This window comes from Sinohyriopsis cumingii, chromosome 8 (assembly GCF_028554795.1).
Source record: "Sinohyriopsis cumingii isolate HCF-2022 chromosome 8, ASM2855479v2, whole genome shotgun sequence".
Lineage (NCBI taxonomy): Eukaryota > Metazoa > Mollusca > Bivalvia > Unionida > Unionidae > Sinohyriopsis > Sinohyriopsis cumingii.
The window spans coordinates 70,706,273-70,732,219 of record NC_142968.1 but is presented as its reverse complement, the minus strand read 5'-3'; the positions used below and the strand labels follow the sequence as shown (position 1 = coordinate 70,732,219).

Genomic DNA, 25,947 nt, shown 5'->3' with positions numbered 1-25,947 from the left:
TACATTATTAAATGAAATGAGATGGTTATCGTGTTCAATCCACAGTGCTTATGAACTATTTCGTGTACCCTTGTGCATTATATCTTGGCTCAACTCAAGATTGTGGCATCAGTAGCTGATAACAGTTAACGCTTCTTATTGAGGAACACCACGTTAAATAATTAAAGAAATCAATCTATAATCGATGCATAGGATGCGTAAAGTTGCGAATTATTTTTGAATCAATTTATATCATTTAGAAGAAGTATATTTGAATTCCCTTTTTGAACACGACAAGCAGTGTTCTCAGTATTTTCCACTAAACAAGAAAACATATTACATTAACTTTAAACCGTTTTATTATGGATTGCAAATTTAAAAAAGAAATGCACACTTTTTCTGAAAGACGCTCATTCATTGTCCACCTATATTTTTGTTTCAAACTTTCAAACACTAAAATGATAGGTTTCCAAATTTCGGTTTTCCAAATTTCGGTTTTCCAAAAAGTAGTATGTTCTTAGAAAGCTTGTTTTGAAGTTTTATCTCACAATATCCGAAACTTTCCACATGCTAACAGACATTTCCACACAATATCAGACATTTATACACAATTTTCGCTATTTTTACACTAAATATGGGCACCATAACAGACATTTATACACATTATCCGACATTTACACACAATTTCCGATATTTCCACACAAAATGTGTGCACCATAACAGACATTTATGTACATTATCCGACATTTACACACAATTTCCGATATTTCCACACAAAATGTGGGCACTATAACAGACATTTATACACATTATCCGACATTTACACACAATTTCCGATATTTCCACACAAAATATGGGCACCATAACAGACATTTATACACATTATCCGACATTTATACACAATTTCCGATATTTCCACACAAAATATGGGCACCATAACATACATTTATACAAATTATCCGAATTTACACACGCTTTCGATATTTCCACACAAAATCCGACACTTCCACTGAGTATCCAACATTTCCATACAGTATCCGATTCTTGGATACAATTAAGCAGTGAGATGCTCAGTAAGCCACGGATAAACAAAAATTGCTCATCTCCTTTTCCAGCGTACTATCAAAACTGTTGAACAGAAATTGAGAATGATAAAAACAAGTGACTTAAAAGCGGAACATTATTATTGATCCGTTTCACAGATAAAACCAAGGATTAAGTGTTAAATAGTTTCAAATAACAAAGATTGTATTGAATATTATATGTATCAGTCAAACAATTTCGATTCGCCTAGTAAATTAACCTGCCGTATTTGGATACAGACTTGTCCACGTTTCGAGATTTTGCTTCTACTAAGAAAGAATCCAGAAAATTAAGAGTAAAATGAAAAGAAAACACTAGCCATTAAAGCCAGCCTTCAAACATTAAGAACAGAAAATGAAAGACAAATGACAAAATTCAACAGATGTTTAAAACCAAATGTTGTTTTTTTATATTAGGCAACACACACAGCAGAAAGAGTGGTTATAATTTCACAAGCTGGTGTCAGCTGGGCGCATCCCTAGAGTAATAGCTGTTGACACAATAGTTATTATGAGAAACGCAACGAACAAAAGACGGTCCAACACTAATGCCACATCCCGCCATTCCTGGTAGCTTCCGTCTATGCACGACTCTTCACTATATTTCTTTTGAAGCCAAGCAATCAGTTCGTTCACAGCGTCCTCTCTATCTTTGCCTTCGTGATCATACCTCCCATGAAGATGATGATCCAGCAAAAATGCCTCCGATTCTTCGGCAGAGTTAACGGTTTCTCTTCTGCCAACAAGGCGTATAATTTCCGGCGTATCCTGGAACGTTTTCTTTTGACGGACGTACTTTCCGCTTACACTAGAATGTTTTATATTAACATTACCTGTTGTCTTTGGTGTCAGACAGAGAATTGGTGCCACAATCTTGAACACCAGTATCTTGATCCACGTCGGAACTCTTGTTGGTTTGCCTCTTTGGTGGTGAATACTCAATATCCATACGGAGGACAAAATAGATAGGCAGCTGATGGATAAGACAATCATTAGATAAATACCTGAAAATATTTTAAAAAATAGTGAAATATAGTTCCCAGTCTAATTCGTAAGCTTCATATGATTGCAAATAGCTTATCTTAATTACAAGGCAACGTAGCTGTTTCTCTAAAACTTATGCAGGTATCATTGACACATCGTGTGACTTTGCATTCTGCAAGTTTAAGCCATCGATAAAGAAAAATGGCAGCGTAAACGATGGTATTTTCTTCCTTAAAGAATGCTGGAAATGAATTCAAAAAAATTAGATGCTAAATGAGTTCACCAATCATAAATTTAGCAAAACGCACAAATCTCGAGATGATTAAATTATTTTTAGCTGTTAGAATAAAGGTGCAAAAATGAAGGCTAAGAAAAAATAAAATGCGCACAATTGCCAAACTTCTAAGTCTTCAAGGTGTCATTTTTCTCAGACATAAGTCGGATATAAATAGCTGAAGAATACTATTTTTGTATTTTAAAAAATCTTCAAGAATTATGACCGAAAAAAGTACATATAATTAGACTAAATGGTGAATATTACCAAAGTGTTATCAGAATAAATGTGATGCAATATATAAGCTTGGAACAAACAAATAAAAATAAAAACCTAAATTTTGTTCACAAGAACTTTTAATCCAAGAGTATGGCATCTACGTGCCATCAATCCGTTTATATGAAAATGTTACAGGAATAAAATATGGAAATATCTCATTTAGTAAAACCATGAACCTATTATAGGAAATTCGTTTCTATTCAAATGACTGGAAAAAAAAACTCTTTTAATTCTTATCAAATTTACAGGGAAGAACGTCGATAATACTCTATTCGCCCTCCAGAGAGGCAGAGATACGACGTGAACATAAAACTATGCTTTAAACTGGAAATATTATTTTGCGTTTATCATACGTACGCCGCATCTTAAAAGCTTACGCGCAAAATCAAATGAAGTCTGGCTCATATATATGACTTTGAACTAGAAACCAATGATTTACTAAAGGTGATTATTCTCTGTGTCGCTACACAAACTGAACCAATCAGGGACATCGCATCATACTGTAGTTCCCACAAATTAGATAGAGTAAATTTTTCGCAAGTAACTCTGAGTGTAGTGTATAACAAACAAACTTTATTAAAGGCTGACGGACCAAATGAAGCAAAGTGGCATTTCTAGAAGGGTAGTAAAATAATCCCTGAGCCTGAGACGGTTGACTTTGTTGACCGGCTGGACTGGTTGTCAATCGTTGAGATTGGAAGTCCATAACATATTACTTCATGTATGATGATGATGATGATACATATATATATATATATATATATATATATATATATATATATATATATATATATATATATATATATATATATATATATATATATATATTGTCCCTAAGTCTAAATAACTAAAGAAACAGTCGTCACCGTCTTGAATTTAATTTTCTTTAAAATATGGCTTCAAAAAAAAATTATATGTCAAGTAGTAAAACCAATTAGCGTTTTAATGTCATCAAAGGAGTTTAAGTAATACGCTTGCACTGTACAGGCTGAAAGATATAAAGCAAGGTTATGTTGATAACATCTAATACGACACTATGCCCTCTATACGTGTTTATCAACCTGTTTATATGACATGTTTACAATAACATGAACTTTTCCACACGAAGCGAAACTATACACCTAGCATTTGATAATTTAGGTTAAAATAAATGTCTGAAAAGTATTCAAATTCAATCTATTTTACTATAATATTACAATTTGTACACACGAATGTAAATGTAAATTACTGTCAAACATAGAAAGGTTCTAAATATATGGGAGACCACTGTTGTTGGAAATATTCAAGTGTTCATGCGTTCTCAAGACAGTTTCAGCCCTCTATCGAATAGTGGAAACGTAAAATACTTTATCGAAGCTTCTTGTCAAACGATTGACACATTTTTCATAACCGTAACCATTAATCTGAACAGAATGACTGAAAATAATGTATTAATTAATGAAATAATAATAATAATAATAATAATAATAATAATAATAATAATGATAATAATAATAATAATAATAATAATGATAATAATAATAATAATAACAACAACGAATTTATGATTTCAGAGACCAACTGCTATGCATGACGAAAATCACAAGGTATACGAGTTTTAAAACACCTGATTAAGATACTGAAGGTCCTATAATGAATAGTCGAGATCAGTGGTTATCGCTGTTATTGATTGATTTATGAGATATCAACATAACCAGATCGCCCAGTCTAAGTAAAGTGTCTCCATTTGCTTTACCCGACAATGTACATTTTCTGCAAGTATTATAAATACAACAAAAGTAATCTCAGACTACGGCACTATACACAGAAGACCAACACGCGACATTTGCTTATGTTTGTAATTCAACAAGCGCAGCCTTTAATCAAGTGTAATAATAATTAAAATGCGTATCGAATTTGGGGCGACCAAATCAAGTTTGCACTGCAATGACGTGACCGGTTTCTCCGTCGCAGATTTATGCAATATGCCGGTCCATTTCTCTGTGATTAAAAACGGTTATTGATCGCACAAGCAAGGGCCTGTCTTTCCTACGCATGAGACTGAAACGGAAATTTAAGACGGACTAACTGCTTAGAATTCAGCTACGTGTTTTATTTCATATGCGTCGTACACAGGGAATGTCAACGTTACCCGTATCCTAGGTCGCTAACGAGAGAACATGATTCGTACAAACTTTCAAGTAAATAAAATGCAAAACAATACACCATATATCGAAATGTAAAACTCCAGTATATATTTAATTTCGTTCGGAATCCTAGAAATGTAACGTTCAAATGTATGATATATCTGTACGTGGAAAGAAAAATTATATAGATCTCTCAAATATGATCGCGGCGTGAACAGAAAGTCAAAAGGAGCAAGACATGTATATACAATTTGACATAACGTGCCTTTCTTTGGGTATCTGAAAATCACATTGTACAATCTATTCATTTTAGTACATTTACTTGTATTTCTAAGCATATTCGACTAGACGTTACATAAAGGTGTTTGAATTCCTCCATTCAAATTTGCCTTTTGGCCTGAATTATAAAATCAAGAACATCACAAAAACAACTTGGTAACATTGAATTTTCACTTTAGAAAGCTACACGTTCTCTATGTACTTGGTCAATCATGCTCGAATGCATCGTGGGTCATCCTTGAATGGGTACTGTGTCCGATGAGCAAGAAAACCTTCAAAGGGACGCCATCCAATGCAGTTAAAATTGTGCATTTCTTTATTCTAAGCTTTTGGGAGAAGGGACGAGAGGGTGGGAGAGTGGAGGGGGTCCGACGATTATTGTGAATTTGGCATGGTACTAACAGGCCCGGCTCTAGGATGTGCGGGGCCCAAGGCAGCAAAAAACGATGAACGGAGCCCCAAAGGAAACAATTTGCATTGCGAGAAAGCGCGGGGCCCAAGGCGGTTGCCTCGTTCACCTTGCCCTCGGACCGGGCCTGGGTACTAGTGAGAAACATTGGATACCACACCTAATGCTTTGAGCTAGCACAGTTAGTCGTAATATTAGCATCGAATGTTTGTTTTGGTTTTTCTTAGAATTTAATCGGTGATTAAGTTTGTGCACAGATTAGGCCCATGCACTCACGGGATTCCTACTTTGTCTACGCAGCCTGTACTTAACCAATGTAAGACTCTCAGTTCAAGTATTTGTGTTTCTTCGTCTTTCTGTTTGTTTTGTTTTGCTTTGATTTCTTTGCTGTTGGTTTTTCTTTTAACCGGTGCTTCGCTTTTAGGGATATTTATCTCGCTAAAATGCTTTGAAGCACTCAGCTTTTAACATTCAGAAAAGTTTTGCTAATTTTAAGCAAGAAATGTGTTACGTAATGCTTGCACCAAAGTATATCTGAAACACATGGTTTAAGTCGATGGTGCAACGAAACTGTAAGATAAGGCTTGGCTTAAAACTTTTTGGTAAAACTTTGTTGTCAATTTAATTTCATGACACGCTGCATTGAATTACTTTGCCTTTCTTTCCAATAAACATCAGATGAGTACTCTTTTATTTATATCCTTATTTTCTTCGACACGTGTTAAGATACTGCTTAATAGTAAAGAAAATTAAAGATGAAATAGTTGACTCTGATGACCTCATAAACTGAGTAGATTCGTGCAGAAATAAGGCTCACTTATAAATAGGAATGACTCCGATTTGAGTAGACTGCAGAAAATATACTCACTTAGCAATGGGATTGACTCCGATTTGAGTAAACTGTGCCTAACATATACTCACTTATCAATGGGATTGACTTTGATTTGAGTAGACTGGTGTATAACATAGACTCATTTATCAATGGGATTGACTCCGATTTGAATAGACTGGTGCAAAAAATTGACTCACTTACCAATGTGATTAATTCCGATTTGAGTAGACTGGTGCATGAATTATACTCACTAATCAATGGGTTTGACTCCGAATTGGGTAGACTGGTGCATAAAATATACTCACTTATCAATGGGATTGACTCCGATGTCTGAGGCATTTTGTCGGCAACCATTAGCATGAATACCGTTATTGTGAGAAGCACTGAAAGCCCAAGGGTGATCTTCTCCCCACTCTCCGGAGGTAACAGGAAACCAGCCAGGCATAGGAAGGACAAAATAATACACGGTATGATAATGTTCATAAAGTAATATTTCACACGCCTGCGTAACCGGACGTAAAACGTCACATCCGGAAATGGCTCCTTGCAGCAGTTGTATCTGATCATATTTCGTTCAACCTTAACTCCAATTAGTTCCCACTCTCCATTGTCTACGAAGTTCGAGAGATCTATGGTGTTGGATCTGTTGTGTACGTCAACTTCGTGAACATGATAAGCCCAAGAACCAAGTTTCAACTTGCAGTCCTAAAAGAAATTAAGCTGGTAATTGTTTCCTACCAACCTTGATCACTTTTTGCATTTGCTGATTACGTGTACGTGATTCGTATAGTTTTCATTACTTTTTCTTCATGCAAAATTGGTTACATTTGCATCTGCAACGGTTCTTAAGGTAAAATAATTTTATTTATTTAGATACAATAGTTTTAAAAAGTATTTGCTTCTCTGAATATTTCGGCATAGATTATTCTTTCCGGGACCTTTTATCTTACAAAATCATGAAAAGAGTCCTCTGTTACTGTATGCATATTTCATAATTTTCCATCAATTCCCTCTTCATGGCTTGGTGTTAATGCATAAGCCAAGGACTACAGTCTATTTTGTCTGGTTGATTATATATTAAACAATGTAATATATTAAATGCCTACACTTTGTTATATCTTTATATGTACATGTTTCATTTGTCACCTACGCTGTCTGTGCATTTACTTACTTGGTCATCAAATGGAAAGAATGTAATATCTATCTTACAGGAGCTTCGAAAGCGAACCACTGGGCCCCAAAACACGTTGCCGTCGTCATATACCATAGCAAGGCTCGGCATATAACCGGATGTGTAATCATCTACGCTGAAAGAAAAATACTCAAAATTTAAATATAAAAACGTTTCCAGACCAAGGCACATTTGGGCAATCCTTTTGGTTTTAAATAGGAAGCGTGTAAAATGGCAAAATACAAATGACGGGAGAAAAGTGTACAAATGACTTCGATATAATTAAAATTTTATCAAACATTAATTGAGCCTATATGTATGTACCAATGTCATCTACATTTTACCCTAATATACACCAACTTACGCCTCGAATTGAAAGTTTAAATAGATCTTGAAACGTTTATTATATAACTATGTCTATGCGCATCTTGACAATGAACTATATCTAAAAATGTGTCAAAGGGATATTTTGTTATGATGTTGCTTTTGTCTTTACTGGAAAACAAAAAATGGGCATACTTGAACTAAAAACCTTTTTTTTGTCACAAATGATTACCTGTTGTACAGAACTATATCCGGTAACCACACCTTCCGGCAAGGCACTCGAATTCCCGCCAAACCGCCATATTGGGAAGTATTCCAGGTGAGTTTCTCGTCATACCATTCCTGCAATTAGAAAACATTTGATTGAAATAAGGAGGAAAGAGTAACACTGTAGTTTCATGAATATGTTGTTTGCAAACCCACACATCTTTACTTGCAAGGGTTTAATTACTGAATTAGTAATCCATGAATAAATTATACACATAACGTTGTCATTAGCCTCGTCGTGTTTATTTTACAGTAAGATTAAGAAATAAACCCTTGATAGATTTAGCAATAGCTAGCTGATTACTATTATTATTATTACTATTATTATTATTAGTAGTAGTATTATTATCTATATTTAATAATAATAATAGTGATAATAATTGCTACAGTGATATTGTAATTAAAATACTCATTTTTACATCCAGGACGAAAGAAAAATCTATTTACTTACCGCCGTTGTAAAAATGTGGACTGTATAAATAAAAATGCACACCGACACGTGCATGAGTATTTTTCACATACATTCACCATCTAGCTTCCTGTTTATTTTATGAAAATTTGGAAACTTGAATATGGATTTCAAATATTGAAATTTGACTCCAGATGTCTGTTACTTGTACAACGGAATCCAGTGGCGAAATTTGTATTAAAAGTCTAACCCTTGTAACATTTTCTTTTTGATTCGATCCAATGTTTTTTTTTTTACCTACTCAGTGACTGTTTACGTGTGGAAATGTGCGTTACGTTGTTTGACGTAAATGCTTTGAAAAGTTAAGAGATTTTGTGTTACTAATGCCTTAGTAAAATGTTATAAAATACAAAATATTATTAAACTACTAATTTATAAAAAAATATTGATAAAAATTAGGTTTATTGAAAGTCAGTACATTTCAATCTTGACTTAAGTATTTTTTAATACTAAATTTAGTTACATATTTTCTTGCTCGATACCTATATACGGGAATCGTTGTAGTAAATTAATGATTAAAAAGTTGATGAAAATATGCAGACACCTAATATCAGTTGTGTGTGTGTGTGTGTGTGTGTGTGTGTGTGTGTGTGTGTGTGTGTGTGCGTGTGCGTGTGTGTGTGTGATCGTGAATGGAAATGAAAATATCTGCTTTTGAATTTTACATTTGGAAAACGATTGCAAATGCCAAAAGCCCTGACTTTCTGTAAATAGTTTATACGTAGAAAACGATGAATAGGCCATGCTGGATAAGATCAAATGAGACAGAGTGAACACATTAAAGTTGGAAAATCGAAGTAAGGGACAGTTATAAGGAGAAGGGAGAAGATATTTCATGTTCAGGTAAATTCAATTTGTTTTTTCGGACGTTTTGTTGCTTTCAAGCGTCAAGTAAGCACCATTTTTTATATTCTTTTTAGATAGAAGATATCATGACGATAGATATATTAAATAAATATCTTGACTCCAATCCTAAAAGGAGACGTCCAAATGCCACATCAGAAATTAGTAGTAGTTATATATAAAACAAACAAATTGCAGTTGTTAATAAGTTATGATTTATTCTCAAATAATAAAGCATCATCAACTCTAAGAGGCAATCATTAATAGATAATTACATCACAAACATTGATTAGTTTCTTGGTAATTCTGAGATTTTAAAGCTAGGTCTTAAAATTTAAAATGTTTCTTTTTTCTTTCTTTGTTTCTATTGACGACCGATCGCAGAAGCAACTTCTATTCTTTTTATATTTCTTTATAATAATATTCTGCTCCGTCAGGCCCTCGATCCCCTGCCTCTAACGCGTTTGATACAGCATAGGAACGTGTGTCTCGGCCTGACGTACACGATATTTTTTTACACCGTATCAAACATGTTTTTCCGTCCACTCGGAATAAAACTCTTGTGTAGTTTTGGTGGAATCATGATTTTTTTTTCTACGAGGTTTTGAGTTTGAGATGAGTGTACATTTTGATTAAAATAGCAAACTTTATCCGATTAAACATTTACACTCTTATGCGAGAAAGGGCGGGGGTTGTGTTCGCTAAACACGAATCCAATACTGGCACCTCTATTGCTAGATAACAGAACATATTCGTCAATTGACACTTCGAAAATGATATTGGTCATTATTTCCTTTAAACATTTTCTTTTAATTTAAAGCACTTTATGTCATAAGACAGATCAAAATAATCTGTTTCGCTTTTAAAGTTCGCCCTTCTTTCTGGGATGCTCTCTAAGCCTCTCTTTCAATAAACAAACCCATGAGATAACCAACGTCTTTCAATAAACAAACCCATGAGATAACCAAAGTCTTTCAATAAACAAACCCATGAGATAACCAACGTCTTTCAATAAACAAACCCATGAGATAACCAAAGTCTTTCAATAAACAAACCCATGAGATAACCAACGTCTTTCAATAAACAACCCCATGAGATAACCAACGTTTATCTAAATTTTGGAGCAACAGGGGAACTTAACCACTGGCTACAACATTAAATATTATCAGATATTTTTCACGCGCTATCTTCTGAAAACGTCCTAAGCTGGAATACAATGTATAATATTTATACATAATAAGGAGGAAAACCAGACCAAAAGCGCATCATCTGCTTACCAGTAAGATATAATATGTGTTGTCCCTCCCTAGGGACAACACCGGTTAGTTAAATAATCACCATACATTTGTAATCGACATTAGTTCTTTAACTGATCAGCAGAATGCGAGACAAACAAATGTGTCACCAGTCTATGGATTCGGTAATACCTGTAACAACAGCATACTATGGAGCGGAAACAAAATTTGAATAATTCTACATATTTTGCTTCGCAGCATGCACAATGAAGAACGTTTTGTTTACCATTTCAAGCCATACATTCGTCGTGAGAACTTGGTTCTTCTCGTCCTGTAACGATTGAAAAGAATATAACAGTTACTCCGAGCATAGGTAAAGATACCAATATAATATCGCGTTCTAATAAATACTCATATAACAAAATAGACAACAAAGTTTAGCGCTTTAATCCCTGCATTCAATCGCAGGTTTCAACACGTACAAGAATAATCATTTGTCCATGCAAGAGAGGTGGCTTCCACTGAATTCCCCAGTTTTCTTTACTTCACAGATAGACTTTATTATATAATAAACATTTGATAAATTCTGTTTAAAACAAAATAAATATACATAAACATTGGTACAAAAAGGCTCATTAAATTCCCAATGATAATATTGAAATATCGGCCATAACAATATGCAGAACCTTATATTAGCGTTGTTGTGAGTTGCTGGAAACAACTAGTGTGATATGGTCAGAGAGATGAGTCGAGGCCGACAGACCGAAACGTATTCATAAGTCATAACAAATGAGTTCTTTCCCTCGACTCGGAACAGAACACGAATGCGGTTTTGTATTTATTAAAACTACTTTCACGTTTTTGACAAATTTCTCTTTACAGTATGAATTAAAATAAAAATCAATGGGGATTTAGAAAGTTCGATTTACGACGTCTACAACTTTGACGAGTGGATGTTGATAAAGACAGCTAAATAGTTACCAATCAGGGTGTGTATTGTGGATATATGGATTGAACAGCTGTATAGAAAGCCCGATAACGCATGCAATATTAAATGGGTATGTAATAAATATACTAAACAGGCTGTCATAGAAAAGACTAATAAAATAACAAGCACTAATGTGAATATAAAAAAGAGAGTCCAAGCTCATAGCTGGCCTACAGCAACCTCGCATATGGAATACACCAGAATTCAATATTTCCGGATACATTCAAATAAACTATTGGTCATAATTGCATTAGTGACAATCATTGTCTTCATAAATGTCAGGAATAAATGCGTCATACAATCTAAAGTAGTTGTAAATCAATTATCCCTGGCAAGTTTAGTTCCCATAATTTATATGAAAGGAATAATTTTATGTCAAGTGGCTTTATTCATTACTTGGTGCACTTACAAATATGACAAAAGTTCGCACATAACTCTGTTATTATTGATTTTATGGGTTGAGAAGAATTATAGGCTAGGTCAGAAGCATAAGTATTAGCGGACACAGATTGAACATTCGTCCCACAGAGAACATTAAATCCCGCACTATTTTGTATAGTAGATCTTTGATATTTACACTTAGGTGAATACTGCAGAAATTGTATGCATATATTTCTGGATTTTCTTTCATCTATATTGTTTCCATTGTCAATAACTTCACATCTTATGCATCTACTGATCACAGGCATGTCAGTTTTATCACAGGCTTCCCTAATTTTAGAAAAAAAATTAATCACAGGCTTCCCTAATTTTAGAAAAAAAATTAATCACAGGCTTCCCTAATTTTAGAAAAAAAATTAATCACAGGCTTCCCTAATTTTAGAAAAAAAAATTAATCAGAAGCATCCTCTAATTTTAGAAAACATTAATTACAGGCATGTCAGTTTTATCACAGGCGTCCCCAATTTTAGAAAAAACATTAATCACAGGCTTTTCCTAATTTTAGAAAATATTAATCATAGGCATGTCAATTTTATTAAGAGCTTCCCTTATTTTAGAAAAACATTAATCACATGATTCCCTAATTTTAGAAAAAAGTTAACCACAGGCTTGCCCTAATTTTAGAAAACATTAATCACAGGCATGTCAATTTTATCACAGGCTTCCCTGATTTGAGAAAAACATTAATCACAGGCTTCCCATAATTTTTAGAAAGCATTAATCACCGGCTTCCCCTAATTTTAGATGACATTAATTACAGACTTCTCCTAATTTTAGAAACATTAATCACAGGCTTCCACTAATTTAAAAACAACCGTCAAATACAGGCTTTCTCTAATTTTACACAACATTAACCACAGTCTTCCCTTAATTTTGCAAAACATTTTAAAACCAAACTCACGATTTCTTGTTTAATTTAATTTAAAATCATAGGTCTCACATTAAATACTTTCTTCTGATAAGGAACTCACCAAATCAAGAATCTGGGTAAGGGTAAGGCCAAGTAATACTTGTACAGTTTTGGACGAGTTGTACACAGGTCTGATAGAGCTATCATATTTCCTCATAAGTGCTGTCATGAGTAGGTGTTCGCTGGACACATTGACGTTCATCTCGAAAACTGAAGTGTTCTCTTTTGCAGTATCCACCGGTGATTTTATCATAGGAATAGTTCCTGCAAATATATGATAATCGCAATTTATGCGTAATTGACATAATATTTATTCATGAAATAATTGATGAATCATGTAAGTGGTTGAATTTCGACATACATACATACATACACTACCGCTCCGGTGGCCTAGTGGTCACAGAGTCCGCCTCGGAAGCAGGAGGTCGTGGGTTACAACCATGGCCGAGTCATACCAAAGACTTACAAAAATGGTACTAAATATATAGAATTAACATGGTTTTGAAATAATTTTACAAAATTATTTAACAGACATGTACTTCCTTGCTACAGCATACATAGGATATTATCTTTGTTATCATATGAACTGTAATAGCATATGTATATAAACGGAAATAAAAAATATATAACAGTTCACGTGGATCTATAAGAAGCAAAAAAATAAGAATCCCTTTTTGGGGTAAAAGTCTAAATTTATTTCTGACAAAACAATTTCTCGGTTTGCTAAAGAAACCGTATTGCTAGAATCAGGAATAAACTGATGTCACCGATATTTATTCATACGTAAAATTCATAACATAGTGCAACTGTCCTAAATTGGACAATATTGGGAGCAAATTGCTTGGCGGTGTCCTGTAAAGGCAGTCAGGATCTGAATATTGAATTAGTACTATAATGGCAATACAAGCTGCCAGTCTGATCGTCTTGTTTTCTTTCGTCCCTTTTCGCAGGTCTAAGTAGTAAAAAAGTCAGTTGCGGCCACTCCAGGTACACGATTAGGAATAATGGTGTCAGAAAAAGTGTGCCTTGTGGAACTAGAACATACTTTGTTATTATATATATTATTGTAAAGATGAGCGTAAGTCTCTTATGGACTAGAATTGTATATTTTTTTTTACTTTTACCAGTTTGATTGCATAGGAATCTTAGATACATAGGATTCTGTTTCGTGAATTTTCCAAGACAAATGTATTTTCTGCCATTCTTGAGGGTGGTGATAATAATGTATTTGTTTAATATCTGCTTGTCGCCCAAGACTATCCTAACATTTGTATTATATTTATCATTATTTTCAGGAAAAGGATTTCAAAACCTTCACGTCAACAACTCGTGGATAGGATGGTGGTAATGACAGAATTACATTCGGTGAAACCGACGTATTAGTCGGTGTTCAGTATACCGAAGTACACGATCGCAGTCATCTGACTGGTGTGCTCATGTTTCTCGTTCAGAAATAACTCATTATCAATGCCTGATGAGTTGTATTAGGACTACAGATGTGATACTGAATTCTGTAAGAACATGTACGTATGCATCTGGCAGCGATTATGACATGGAAAGGTGCTTCTTCTGTTCTCTAAGTCGGGGGTCAGACGGTACGATCAAGAATGAATTAGGGATTAAGCTTATACTGCCTTTTTGTTTCTCCGTCTATGGGTAAATATTACAAACAACATTTTCCACTGATATAACAAGTACGAGCATAATTTTATTTTTCCTTTTTGCGTTTCGTTGTTTTACTGCTTAATTGGGCCATAACGTTGTCGTTCAGACGCCATAATGAGAGGAAATTCTTGGTGAACTCGAGTACCTGGTCATTTAGGAGTCAATCACTTATCACAAAATCTTGGAACATTTTTTGTTTACCGAAAATTAAAAGTTATACTTTTAAATACAGCAGACCTTGTCGAACTTGTCAAATCGTTGGAAAACACAATCATATGATAACCTACTTAGACCCATCTGCAAACCATTCTTGCATCTGACGAACCATTTATCAGAATAATGATGGGCTGTATTGGTCCCTTACCTTGGACCAAGTCAGGTAGCAAGTACTTGTTGACCATAATGCGTACGTCCACAAGATATACAGAGGCAATTCCTTTTATTAAAACTAAAACCATAATAAAAGCTTTGATAAAGTTTTGGCACTTGATGGCCTTCCCAAACCTATCCAATCTGATCAAAATTAAACATTTATGATTGAAACTTTGTAACAAGTTATGCATCCAACAGTTTAAGTCCTCTGCTGATCACCCTGAATGTCAAGGGACTCTGGAAAGATTTTATCAAACTTTGAAGAATATGACGGTGTCATATTGCTTTGATACATGAAAGGATTGGAAAGCGGGTGTTCATTTGCTGTTGTTTGCTGCTATAGACTCAGCTTAGACACATTAGGTCCTAGCCATCTTAAACTATGTTTTTGATATGCTGTCCGAGGATAATTGAAGACATAAAAAATAAATGTCTTTCAGCAGGTGCTTCAGAAATTAGTCAAATTGGCAATGTCTTTGATTTCAAATATAAGTTGTCAACGGTTGGTGAAGCAGTAAGAATTAATCTTCACTCTGCTCAGTCAAGAACGAAATTAAGGTATGAGTGGAATACACAGGAACATAAGTTTTGATACTGGTTCATGTGTTGTTCTAGCTCTCTTGCCCATAATCCACTTCAGGCTATAACCAATGGTCATTATACAATTGAAACGAAAGTAGATGACACATTATTGCATTAACATTAAAACTCCTGGGATGAGGAAACAAAAACAATGTTGTGATATGATTATGTTAAAAAAGAGAACTAAAACAGCTATTACGTAAATATGAATACTTGTTTTCTTATGTTCCGACACGAACAAATTAAATCGTTCATGATGTTAAGATATTAGATTCTATACCTGTAAAATAGAATCAATACAAGATGAATCACAACAAGCAGGACGTTTTGAAGAAAAAAGCGCTATTCAGTTTTACCTGGAGAATGAGTTTATCGAACCAGGTAACCAAGTAAAAGTAACTATTATTCTTGTGCCTAAATCAGATAACACATTTCCTATGTTTACAGATTATAGAAAAGTTACAATTGTCAAGAAAACCGATTCGTCTCCGTTACCAAGAATTGATGACAGCGTCGACAAAGTTGGAAATCCATCTATGTCACCAAGTGTGGCTTTTTAAAAGGAATCTGGAAAATTCGACTCACAGAAAGAGCAAAGAAATTTCGGCATTTGCAGCTCTTGACGGATGTTAACAGTACAAAGTGATGCCATTTGGTATGGTGGAATTTAATGTTTCAGAAATACAACAGCGATGTTAAGCACACCAATGGAAAAAGTTAACCTGATTGCAGATACACTCTCACATGTATAGAAGTACTATATTGCTTTATGCCATTCATAGGGCATCCTCCTATGAAATTTGATATATTGTTTTATCATATTTATATTTGACTAGTATGGAAAAGAAGGGTTTATTATATAAATAGTTCATTTTCGTTACGTGGGAAGGTGTTATAAATATTTACTTGATATTTTGTACTTGACGCTTGTCATATTGAGGTTGCGTCTTCATGATTTATGTCATGCTTTTTATAAAAAGATATTTACTCAAGTCTGAGTTCATGGTCTAACCAATCTTACGAGCTTAGCCTGTTCTGGAAACTAAGTTGTTGAAAATATGATGACATTTTCCATTAGAAATGATTCACATCAAGGGGACCCATGTGTAGTTATTTGCATCATATAGCAGGTGACAGTTTGTATATAAATTAGATAGACATGATCACTCAAAAAGTTTTAGGTACATTTCGTTTTGATGTATGTATGTATGTATGCATGTATGCATGTATGCATGCATGTATGTGTGAGCTATCTTTCTTATTCGTTTCAGGTAGAAATAATAAGACTAGCTCGTCGATTGGGTACGAGGTAAACCAGAATCGAAGGGTATATAATTTCCCAAATTATATAAGTCCCTTGTATTTCACTTGCATGAAAGACCGGTGCTCTTCACAACTTGCACTGCTCGATGTGTTGTCCGTCTCCAGCCTAGAGTAGGAATCCTAAAGCTGTTTTTGTTAGTTTGTCGGGGAAGTGATCTTAGTACTCCTGACGCACGGGAATCATGCACCGCGATCGATCACTCACTCGCTCGCTCACATATAACAACCACGCGCACTGGTACACGACACAAGTCCTGGGTCACGTATGTATGTATGTATGCATGCATGTATGTATGTATGTATGCATGCATGCATGCATGCATGCATGCATGTATGTATGTATGTATGTATGTATGTCTTTATTATTTGTAACAAAACGAGATACAGAATTGTGTTATGTTATTATCGCGGTTTTTATAATCATTTCCTCAAAGAAGTGCATGTTAAAGCAAAATACCGTGTTAACTCTCGATCATGATGCAACTGCAAAGAAGGATGTAACCATCCCAAATGCACCACTACAAGCTGAAATGTAAGGAACTAACGCATGTATCTTAAATTATCACCAAACCACGTATCATGTATCATACAGTATCACCAAACTACGTAACATGTATCATACATTAACACCAAACCACGTGTCATGTATCATACATTAACACCAATTCACCCGTCTGAGGATGCAGTAGAGAGAAGTATGTGTATATTAAATTCACACACTGGAGGGTCCAGTCGAGTTTGCAGCAAGCAGGGATAGTGCAAGGTACCCCAGAGCCCCGCAGGATAAGTGTAAAATTATGTCTGCAATATGTATGGTTTTGCGAGTCCAAAAGAATAGTGTTTCGAATGAATTCCAGTTCTTGAATGAACAGTAGTGTCAATAGTTTTGATGTAATAATGATAATAATAATAATGAGGACTTTGTATAACGCCTAATCTTTAGTAGCTCTAAGCGCTTTACAACATTAGACAACCCCTATAAGACAAAAAAAGCATATAATGATACGATTACAAAAACAAACACCATGAAATTAGAAAACATAAAAGAACACGCTGAGAATGTTTCAGGTAGGAAACATTATTAGGTCTTTAAGTTTGTTCTTGCAGTCAAAATAAGTGAGTTTTGAGAGCCCTCTTGAATGTGATCACTGTGTCTTTGTGTCTAAGTTCAGTGGGCAATTCATTCAACGTTGCTGGGCCCTGGTATGCAAAAGAACGCTGTTCATATGACTTTGTTTTCATAGTGGGAATAATGAGTATACGATTATCAGGAGAGGAGCGCAAGTATCTTGCTAATGTGTACACATGGGTGAGGTCGGATAGGTATGTTGGACTAGAGTCCGACAGTGAAAAGTAGCACAGAGAACAAGTTTTGTGTTTGATTCTGGATCGAATGGATAGCCAGTGTAGGGTACAGAGCAGCGTGGAGGTGTGTTCTGATCGTGGTACTCTAAATATGATCCGAGCAGCTGTGTTTTGAACTTGTTGAAGTTTCTGGAGCAGATATTGAGATGAACCAGACAAAATTGAGTTACAATAGTCTAGTCTTCAAAGTACTAATGAACACACAAGTGTTTTAGTGGCATCAACTGAAAGATTTGCGAATTGAGCTGATGCGTCTCAGCTCAAGATATACAGCCTTGCATATGTTCATGGCATGTTGGTGCAATGTGAGAGTACTGTCCAGAGTAACACCTAGGTTTCGTACTGATTGTGTGAATTTAATGTTGGTGTTGCTGATATTTATTGTTTGAGGTAAAAGATGTGAATGAGAAAGTCTTTGTGTTGCGATCAGAATGGCCTCAGGTTTATCATCATTCATCTGCAGCTTGTTACATGTCATCCATGATTTCACATCGGAAATGCACCTCTCTACACCTTGGATGGTAGCATCAACTTCAGTTGGGTGGCTAGATTTGTACATTTGGGTGTCATCAGCGTACAATTGGTGAGACACTGGATGATGATCTATGACACTTGAGAGCGACTGAGTGTATGACTGGGAGATTAGAAATTGGGCGGTAGGTCTTTAAATCGTTATGGTCTAGTGCTGGTTTCTTCAGCAGAGGCTTTACAATGGCAATTTTGAAAAATGATGGGAATTCCCCGGATGAGAGAGAGGTATTAATAACATCAGTTAGTGAAGGCAATACTGGATCTAAGCACTCAAGCAGTAGTGATGTTGGAATTGGATCCAGTTCACATGACTTTGGTGCACTCTTCATCAAGATTGAACGTACGAAATTCATAGAGACAGGTTCAAATGCTGCTAATGGTTGCCGCTCAAATTCTGTATCCCAACTGTATGGTGACGACGAGTCAATTGAAATTGTGGTGTCAAGCTTATCTCTAATGGTTTGTACTTTCTCACGGAAGAAATTCGCAAACATGTCCGGAAGGTCGACTGGAGAGAAGGTAGTTGGAAGTAGTGTAGATTTGTTCCTTGACATTAGCTTTTTAATAATCTCGAAGAGCTCTTTGCAGCTGGAACTTTCCATGATCTTAGCAGTGTAGTGGGGTCATTTCGCTGCATGTACTATATTTGTGACATTCTTCTTAGCAACTTCATAGATTTGCTTATGAATAGTGAGTCTGGTGGAAAGGCAGAGCCTCTCAGCTTTACGGCGGTCTCTTTTAGCAGTGCGAAGCTGGTCCCTAACAATGCTATACCATGGAGAACACTTTTGAATTGATACCCTACACTTGGTAGCTGGGGCATGTTTGTAAAGCAATGAACGCAGGCAGTTATCGATTTGTTCTGCGGTAGGAGGTAAGCAAGTTGTTAGGTTAGCTTGGATGTCGTGCATTAGTTTGGTTCTATTTATCATACGGAGGTTTCTCTTAGTAGCAGATAAAGGTGGAGGGTTAGGGACTGATGCAAGGTCATGGGATACCAGGGAGGACCGTAGAATGTTATCATCAGGTCTATGAAGAATGCAGTCTAATATGTGACCATGTTTATGGTTGGGTTGGTTAACTGACTGTTTGAGGTTGAAAACTTTAATGGAATTTATGTGTTTTGATGTATTTGTGTTTCCGGGACAGTCCAGAATTCCTTTGAATGAATTTACAGTATGGTACTTACACCAGCAGTCACATTAGCACTATGTAATTACAATAAAGAATTTTAATAAATGGGTCCTATCAAATTAAATGTAAACACAACATTAAATATTTCTGCAGGCTGAACATAAGAAAAATAATAAAACTAGGAACCGAATAGCTATTCACTAATCTTTTAATATACATCTGGACGAATCGTAACCGCAGTCAACACCACGTGAAATGTGGTGCAATACATCCTCACATGACATATGTCATAATGCATCCCCACCTAACATCCTGACAAATCTCTCTCTGTCTCTCTCTCTCTCTCTCTCTCTCTCTCTGTGTGTGTGAAGCGTCTAGCTGCAAGTTGGCATATTACACGCTAAATAAAGCAAATTAAAGTAACGTTCTAAAGTGTAAAGGTAATAATTGTACAAATACACATTAGGACGCTAATATCTTTTAAGTAAAGTTTACAGTCACACAAGCTAAAATATAAAATATTAGGATATTTAAAATCTTAGAAAGATTACAAAACAATCCCCTAAAAATTCTTACTTAAAACAGAAAGTCAAAATTTTATGGATGGACCGCATTCACTCATAAAATCTGAAATTTCCTCAGGTGATAATCCACACAAGCCTCTTAACTGAGGTCTCGAAAAATAAAAAGCATTTTCAAAGGGTCGATGCCAGTAGCTTCTCGTTGGTGGTTGGTTCTTCCCGCGGTTTTTACGGGTTCTTCCTCCACCATTAATACTGGCCGCCATGCATAGCCTATCGTGTGCTGAAACATGGCGTTAAACCCAACAACAACAACATCAAAGGGTCGAGATCGATACTCTCAACAAGGACACACTACACACTATCATGATATGTGCTCGTGATCAGGGTTCACACTCCAGGAAGTGTGCATGATTTAAGGTATGTTTGTCTTACACAAGAATGTCAACGTACCACATCATTTCTTCTTATGCATACGGGCCACCATACAACAATGATGGGCTCGATGCTACCGGTTGTTTTTGTGAAGTTTTCATTCCACATTTATTGCCAAATACATAGAAAGTGCCGAATTATATCGTATTTGAAATCGCTATATATAATCTTTGTTGTTTCTTTATCTTTTACTACCATTAATACTAAAGCGACTATGCTGCTAACAGTAAGCTACAATTTATCTTTCTAGATTTTATGAGTATCTCATGTTTCTGTAAGAGGTAGGGTATGAGCAAGTTGTCATATTTTAGGTTTTTCAAGGTATTGGAGTGAAAGGGAATTCGAAAAGATATTTACATTTTCTTTCAGAGAGTTTTCCGTATACTTCAATGGTGTCTGTGTAGTTGAAAAGTCTTGGTGCAGTTCAAAGACGTCTTTGTAGTTCGAATATTTGGTATGTCTGTGATTTCGGTGGTACAAAATGGTGACTTTGTCAGGTGATCAGCTCTAGAGATGTTGCAAAGGCAGCTGCAGTATTCTCCATTTTTGAACAGTATGTATTCGGTGACATTGGTCCACGGTAGGAGTCTCTGTTCTTTTAGAATTTACTACTACAAGGTGAGGATTGATTGAGGACATCTGACGACATTTTGAATTGGCGAGGATGTTTTTGTTTGTTTTATCCCCGTGGATAACCAAAGCGGTAAGTTGGCACCATATACTTTTACAGTGTGTTTCAAATTGATATTTTCTTGTTTAAGACGAGGAAGAATTTGTAAGACATAAAAGACGAACGAAAGTGTCTATATGTATGTCAGATCTACATGATATTTGGTCCTTTGGTCCAACATTTATACTTCATGATCATGAACAGTGCCTACAGTGGTTCAGAACCAGTGCAAGATGGACCCAAGCAATGTTGCATTTTAGTGTTAATTTTACTGACGAGTCTGGCTTTAATATGAATCGGTCTGATAGTAGGACGGTTCATACAGGAGAAAGGTACGAGGCAAATTGCGCTCGTGGGGCTGAATAAAGATAACTAAGCTGACTTAATCATTATAGTTTAGACAGATGTCACGTTTCACTCCCAGTATAATCTAAAGATGTTCATCTGTCCTGTTGCTGATCGTGCCTACAGGGACCAAATTCTCTTTCTAACTATAGTGCATTCTCATATCTCGGATAAACAGAGACCTCCTTCAGGCACAGAATCTTTGCTGCAGTGCCCTACCTTGCCATCTCGCATGAGGTTTTTCAATGTGAGATATCACCGGATAATTTCGTATTTGGACCTACAAATTCATAGGAATGTTTATATGTCTTACGTGTTTAGGCTCGAATAAACAGCAACACAAGAATTAGTGAAAACAACAAGCTTCGAAAAATTTAACAAATTATTTATTTCTTTGGGAAAATACTGTAAAAATGAAGATAAAAAAATAGAAGAACTTACGGTTTTAAGAATCAAATCAAATCCAAAAAATAATCCAAGAATAATACACGAATACAATTTTAGAAGTCCTAATATTGAAATGTTCTAATGAATTCAAGTTCTAGTCCCGACGAATAATCCAAGATGGAAGGCCATGACGTACGCTGTATCCTGTACTGTGTTGAAGTCTACAGTTCCTTGTAGATACAAAAAATAACAAAATTATAAATCAATTTATTTTGTTGTATGATTGATGAAGTGTAATATTGGTCATATAGTATATATATTGGCTTTACACCAGATACGCTGCTTTCAAAAACTGCTAGCTCAGGTTGGTCATTTTCACTTCCTGGACTTCAGAGGTAAATAATATTTATGAAATGTCTTTGTTCAAGAATTCTGTATGAGCACTCAACATATTTCCAGAGAAACAAATTAATCCTTTTGAATCCAAATAATTTGAATAAACATTAATATGTAATTCATAAAATGACACACCAAAAGAAACACCTTTACCCATCAGTGTTTAGAACCCCAACTGAGATTATTTCTCTAAAACGATGGTTGAAATAAAACTTGAATTTTACGCAAACAGATACGCGGATAAAGGTCACGTGATCATGTTTACGTATTAAAAAAATCATGTAACCCCTGTATGTCCTTGATAAACACCAATCAGTTTACTCCAAGAATAAAAGTTGTTTACTTCACTAAAACCTATTTACAAGTCGAGCGTCACTTTTCCAACACAGCCTCGATCTCAACCTTATTTTGCCCACAATAAAAATAAATATAAAATAACTTGTTTACGTGGCTGTTACTAATTTTGAATTAAGGACTGGAACCAGGTCAGCCTTATGTTTACAAAAATGAATAGTAAAGGTCAAACTATTTTCTGGAAAAGGTATGAGTTCCTAATAAACAGAACTACGTAACATATCATGAAATGAAAAAATAGACAGATTTTAAAACTTACAAATAATTAAATCAGATATAAATTAAATCAAATACACATAACATTTATATGAGCGCACAAGACACGTGAAAACTAATTACTTACACTGTCACAATGGGAGGAGTTCGCATTTTTCAACGAAGCAAAGACTATCATTGGTTATAAATATAAAAAATTAAATTAAGATGTGTAAGTGTTGAAGTTTACTTGCCTACTGCTAACAAAGTGCATAACAAGAGTTCCGTAGAATGCAGTATGGAGCCTGCTCTGCCGTGGCATAAACCGCAAACCTTACAAATTCAAATGGGCAAGAAAATTAGGATACTGTAATCTACGTTTACCTGCGTTGTGAAGTGCCCTTCACGATTACTGGGTCCCTCAAGTTTCATAACTACGTTACGTGCAACAGGGTTAGAAACTCTGAGCGAAAATAATAAAAAAACCATATTATTCTTTATGGAACATGAATAATAAGACAATGCCGTTTCATTTTGACGTAGGATGAATAAATACGCTTACACGACCGTATATCCTACAGCTCAGAAAAAGTAGCTCTATTCAAAAATCTAACGTTGATGTCTACTCTTACAATGACAAGAACAATGCCTTTGGAAAAGTGATATCAATGTTTTGCATGTGCTTCGTGGGCGAGACAAAATCAAGTATAGATACTGTCAATTTTTATTGACAATGTTTCCTCCAGATTCTGTTGCAACTCTAGATATATGTTTTCTAGTTGTATTGTTTTTTAAGTGTCTTTTAAACGTTCATTTGGAATGCTTAAAGTTTTTGCTCTTTGTTTTATTTCATCCGAATTTTAGTAGAAAATGTTACAGCAACTTGAACTCACAATACAATATGCATGTTGTATTTGGTGCATCTAAAAATGGGAGATCTAAATCACTAGCACGAGAACTGTCTGCAGGACTTGATTGTGTCATACACGATTTGGAAAGTAACTTCATGAAAAACGCTTCAGAACGGAATGGTAATAAGTACAGCAGTATACAGTTTGATGGTGGGGAATTTATTAATAACTGCAATGTAAAGGGCATTGTAATAAATGTTTCTGACGGAAAACTACATACAGAAACGACACGTTGTACTCCAGTTTTATGCCCCACCACAGAAGTGAGCTCTGCATTTAGGTCACATTACATGGGGTTTGTAATTGGGGCATCCATGTTTCAGGTAAGCTAAATATAGCATTTTCTCTAACGTGCAGGACTGGGGCCTCAAAAAGTTATAAAGAAAATGATACTAAAGTTCAAACGGCATTTCCACATAGTAAATATTGTTTACATTGCGAATATTATTTATTTCTTCAGAAATAAAGTATTATTGAACCATGAAAATATGAGTGATTTGAACATCAAACGTGCATATGCTGAAAAAGTATCAGTGTTTTAATTGTTTAAATAAATTTACTGCCGACAAAATTCCTTTATGGTCCATACAATTGGACAACTTTAGCAACCCTGAACTGATCAGTGTGTCTGCAGTGTTTATATTTAATTTGTTCCCCACTAAACTGTTTTATTAGGTATCATACACATAATTGCTGGTCCCAAATCATATCAATCTTAAAAACTACTGGTTCATCCTCATTCTACTCTAACTGCATAAATGCTACCGGCAAAACAATTCCGACTATCTTCGAAACCGATTGAAAAATATTATTGGCTGTTATATTCGTTCCTTATAAACCCAATTTGATATGGTTGTCACGCTATCCAGTAATTTCGATCTTTATGTCTGTAGCACTGCAGATTGCAATATTCACGATTTGAAGGTTAAATATTATCTCAGATATGCAATCGAAGTGAAAGATACGTGATTATCAGCAATCATTAACAGTTGGACCCGAGGGCTTCGATCTAAGCTACTACAGTGAGTTATCTGATTGATTTATCAAGGTTCAAGAGATTATCAGATTTCAAAGAGTAAAGTCGTTCCCTGGTAATCAATCCAGTCTGCTAACTTTGGATTCTACGTATGTTCGTTAAAATCCGCGGAATAAAAGCTTTTTAGATAAAGATGTGCCTGAAATAAATGTGAAGTAATCAAGGCGTGTATATATATATATATATATATATATATATATATATATATATATATATATATATATATATATATATAAACATCGTATTTATTTTTCGCTTACATACAATACTGCAGGATATGTGATGCATAACTAATTTTAAGACCATTCATCTTTCAAATAGGATTTGTAAAGAATTTTGGGGAAAAAAGTTCTAGAAACAATACAACAGTAAGTTAAATAGTTACTATTTAATCATTGGATACTGTTTTCAGTGGTATTATAATCAAGAAACTGACTGTTACATTTTTAAATAACACTGTTGATTATGGTTTACGACTATACTGTCTATGCTTTACATGGTTTCAATGAAAATACGAACTTATCACTTTGTTTATTTTCTTCTCAATATATTATTTATATAAAATTATTATCCGAAGGGTATCCTAGTTTCAGCCGTCTCTTCTTCCAGTATCCCTTTGTAACCAGCGCTTAATCGTAGCTATCTAGTTTGTTTACTTTTTCACTGAGATAAATAGATGACAGTGCTTTTCAACCTAATTAATAGACATAATTAACAGATGATTAAAAATATTAATAATATTTATGAATTGAAAGTCTTTTGGAACATAATTTCTTTGACTTATTTAACCTTCATGATTATGTATTTGAGTTTTGGGACATATCTGGGTTATT

The 25,947-nt window shown here is 34.9% G+C and overlaps 1 protein-coding gene across 1 annotated transcript in view; it reads right to left on the bottom strand.

Annotated features, from left to right (window-relative positions):
• Nucleotides 1–1,511: 1,511 nt before the first annotated feature.
• Nucleotides 1,512–25,947, bottom strand: part of LOC149793783 (neuronal acetylcholine receptor subunit alpha-10-like) — a 147,157-nt gene continuing 122,721 nt past the window's right edge. Inside the window, exons 4-9 of the mRNA XM_089969050.1 lie at nucleotides 12,954–13,156; nucleotides 10,840–10,884; nucleotides 7,972–8,081; nucleotides 7,416–7,551; nucleotides 6,550–6,949; nucleotides 1,512–2,065 (exon numbers count right to left, since the gene is read on the bottom strand). Coding sequence (XP_089825176.1) covers nucleotides 1,512–2,065; nucleotides 6,550–6,949; nucleotides 7,416–7,551; nucleotides 7,972–8,081; nucleotides 10,840–10,884; nucleotides 12,954–13,156 — 1,448 coding nt within the window. The remainder of the gene's footprint in view (nucleotides 2,066–6,549; nucleotides 6,950–7,415; nucleotides 7,552–7,971; nucleotides 8,082–10,839; nucleotides 10,885–12,953; nucleotides 13,157–25,947) is intronic.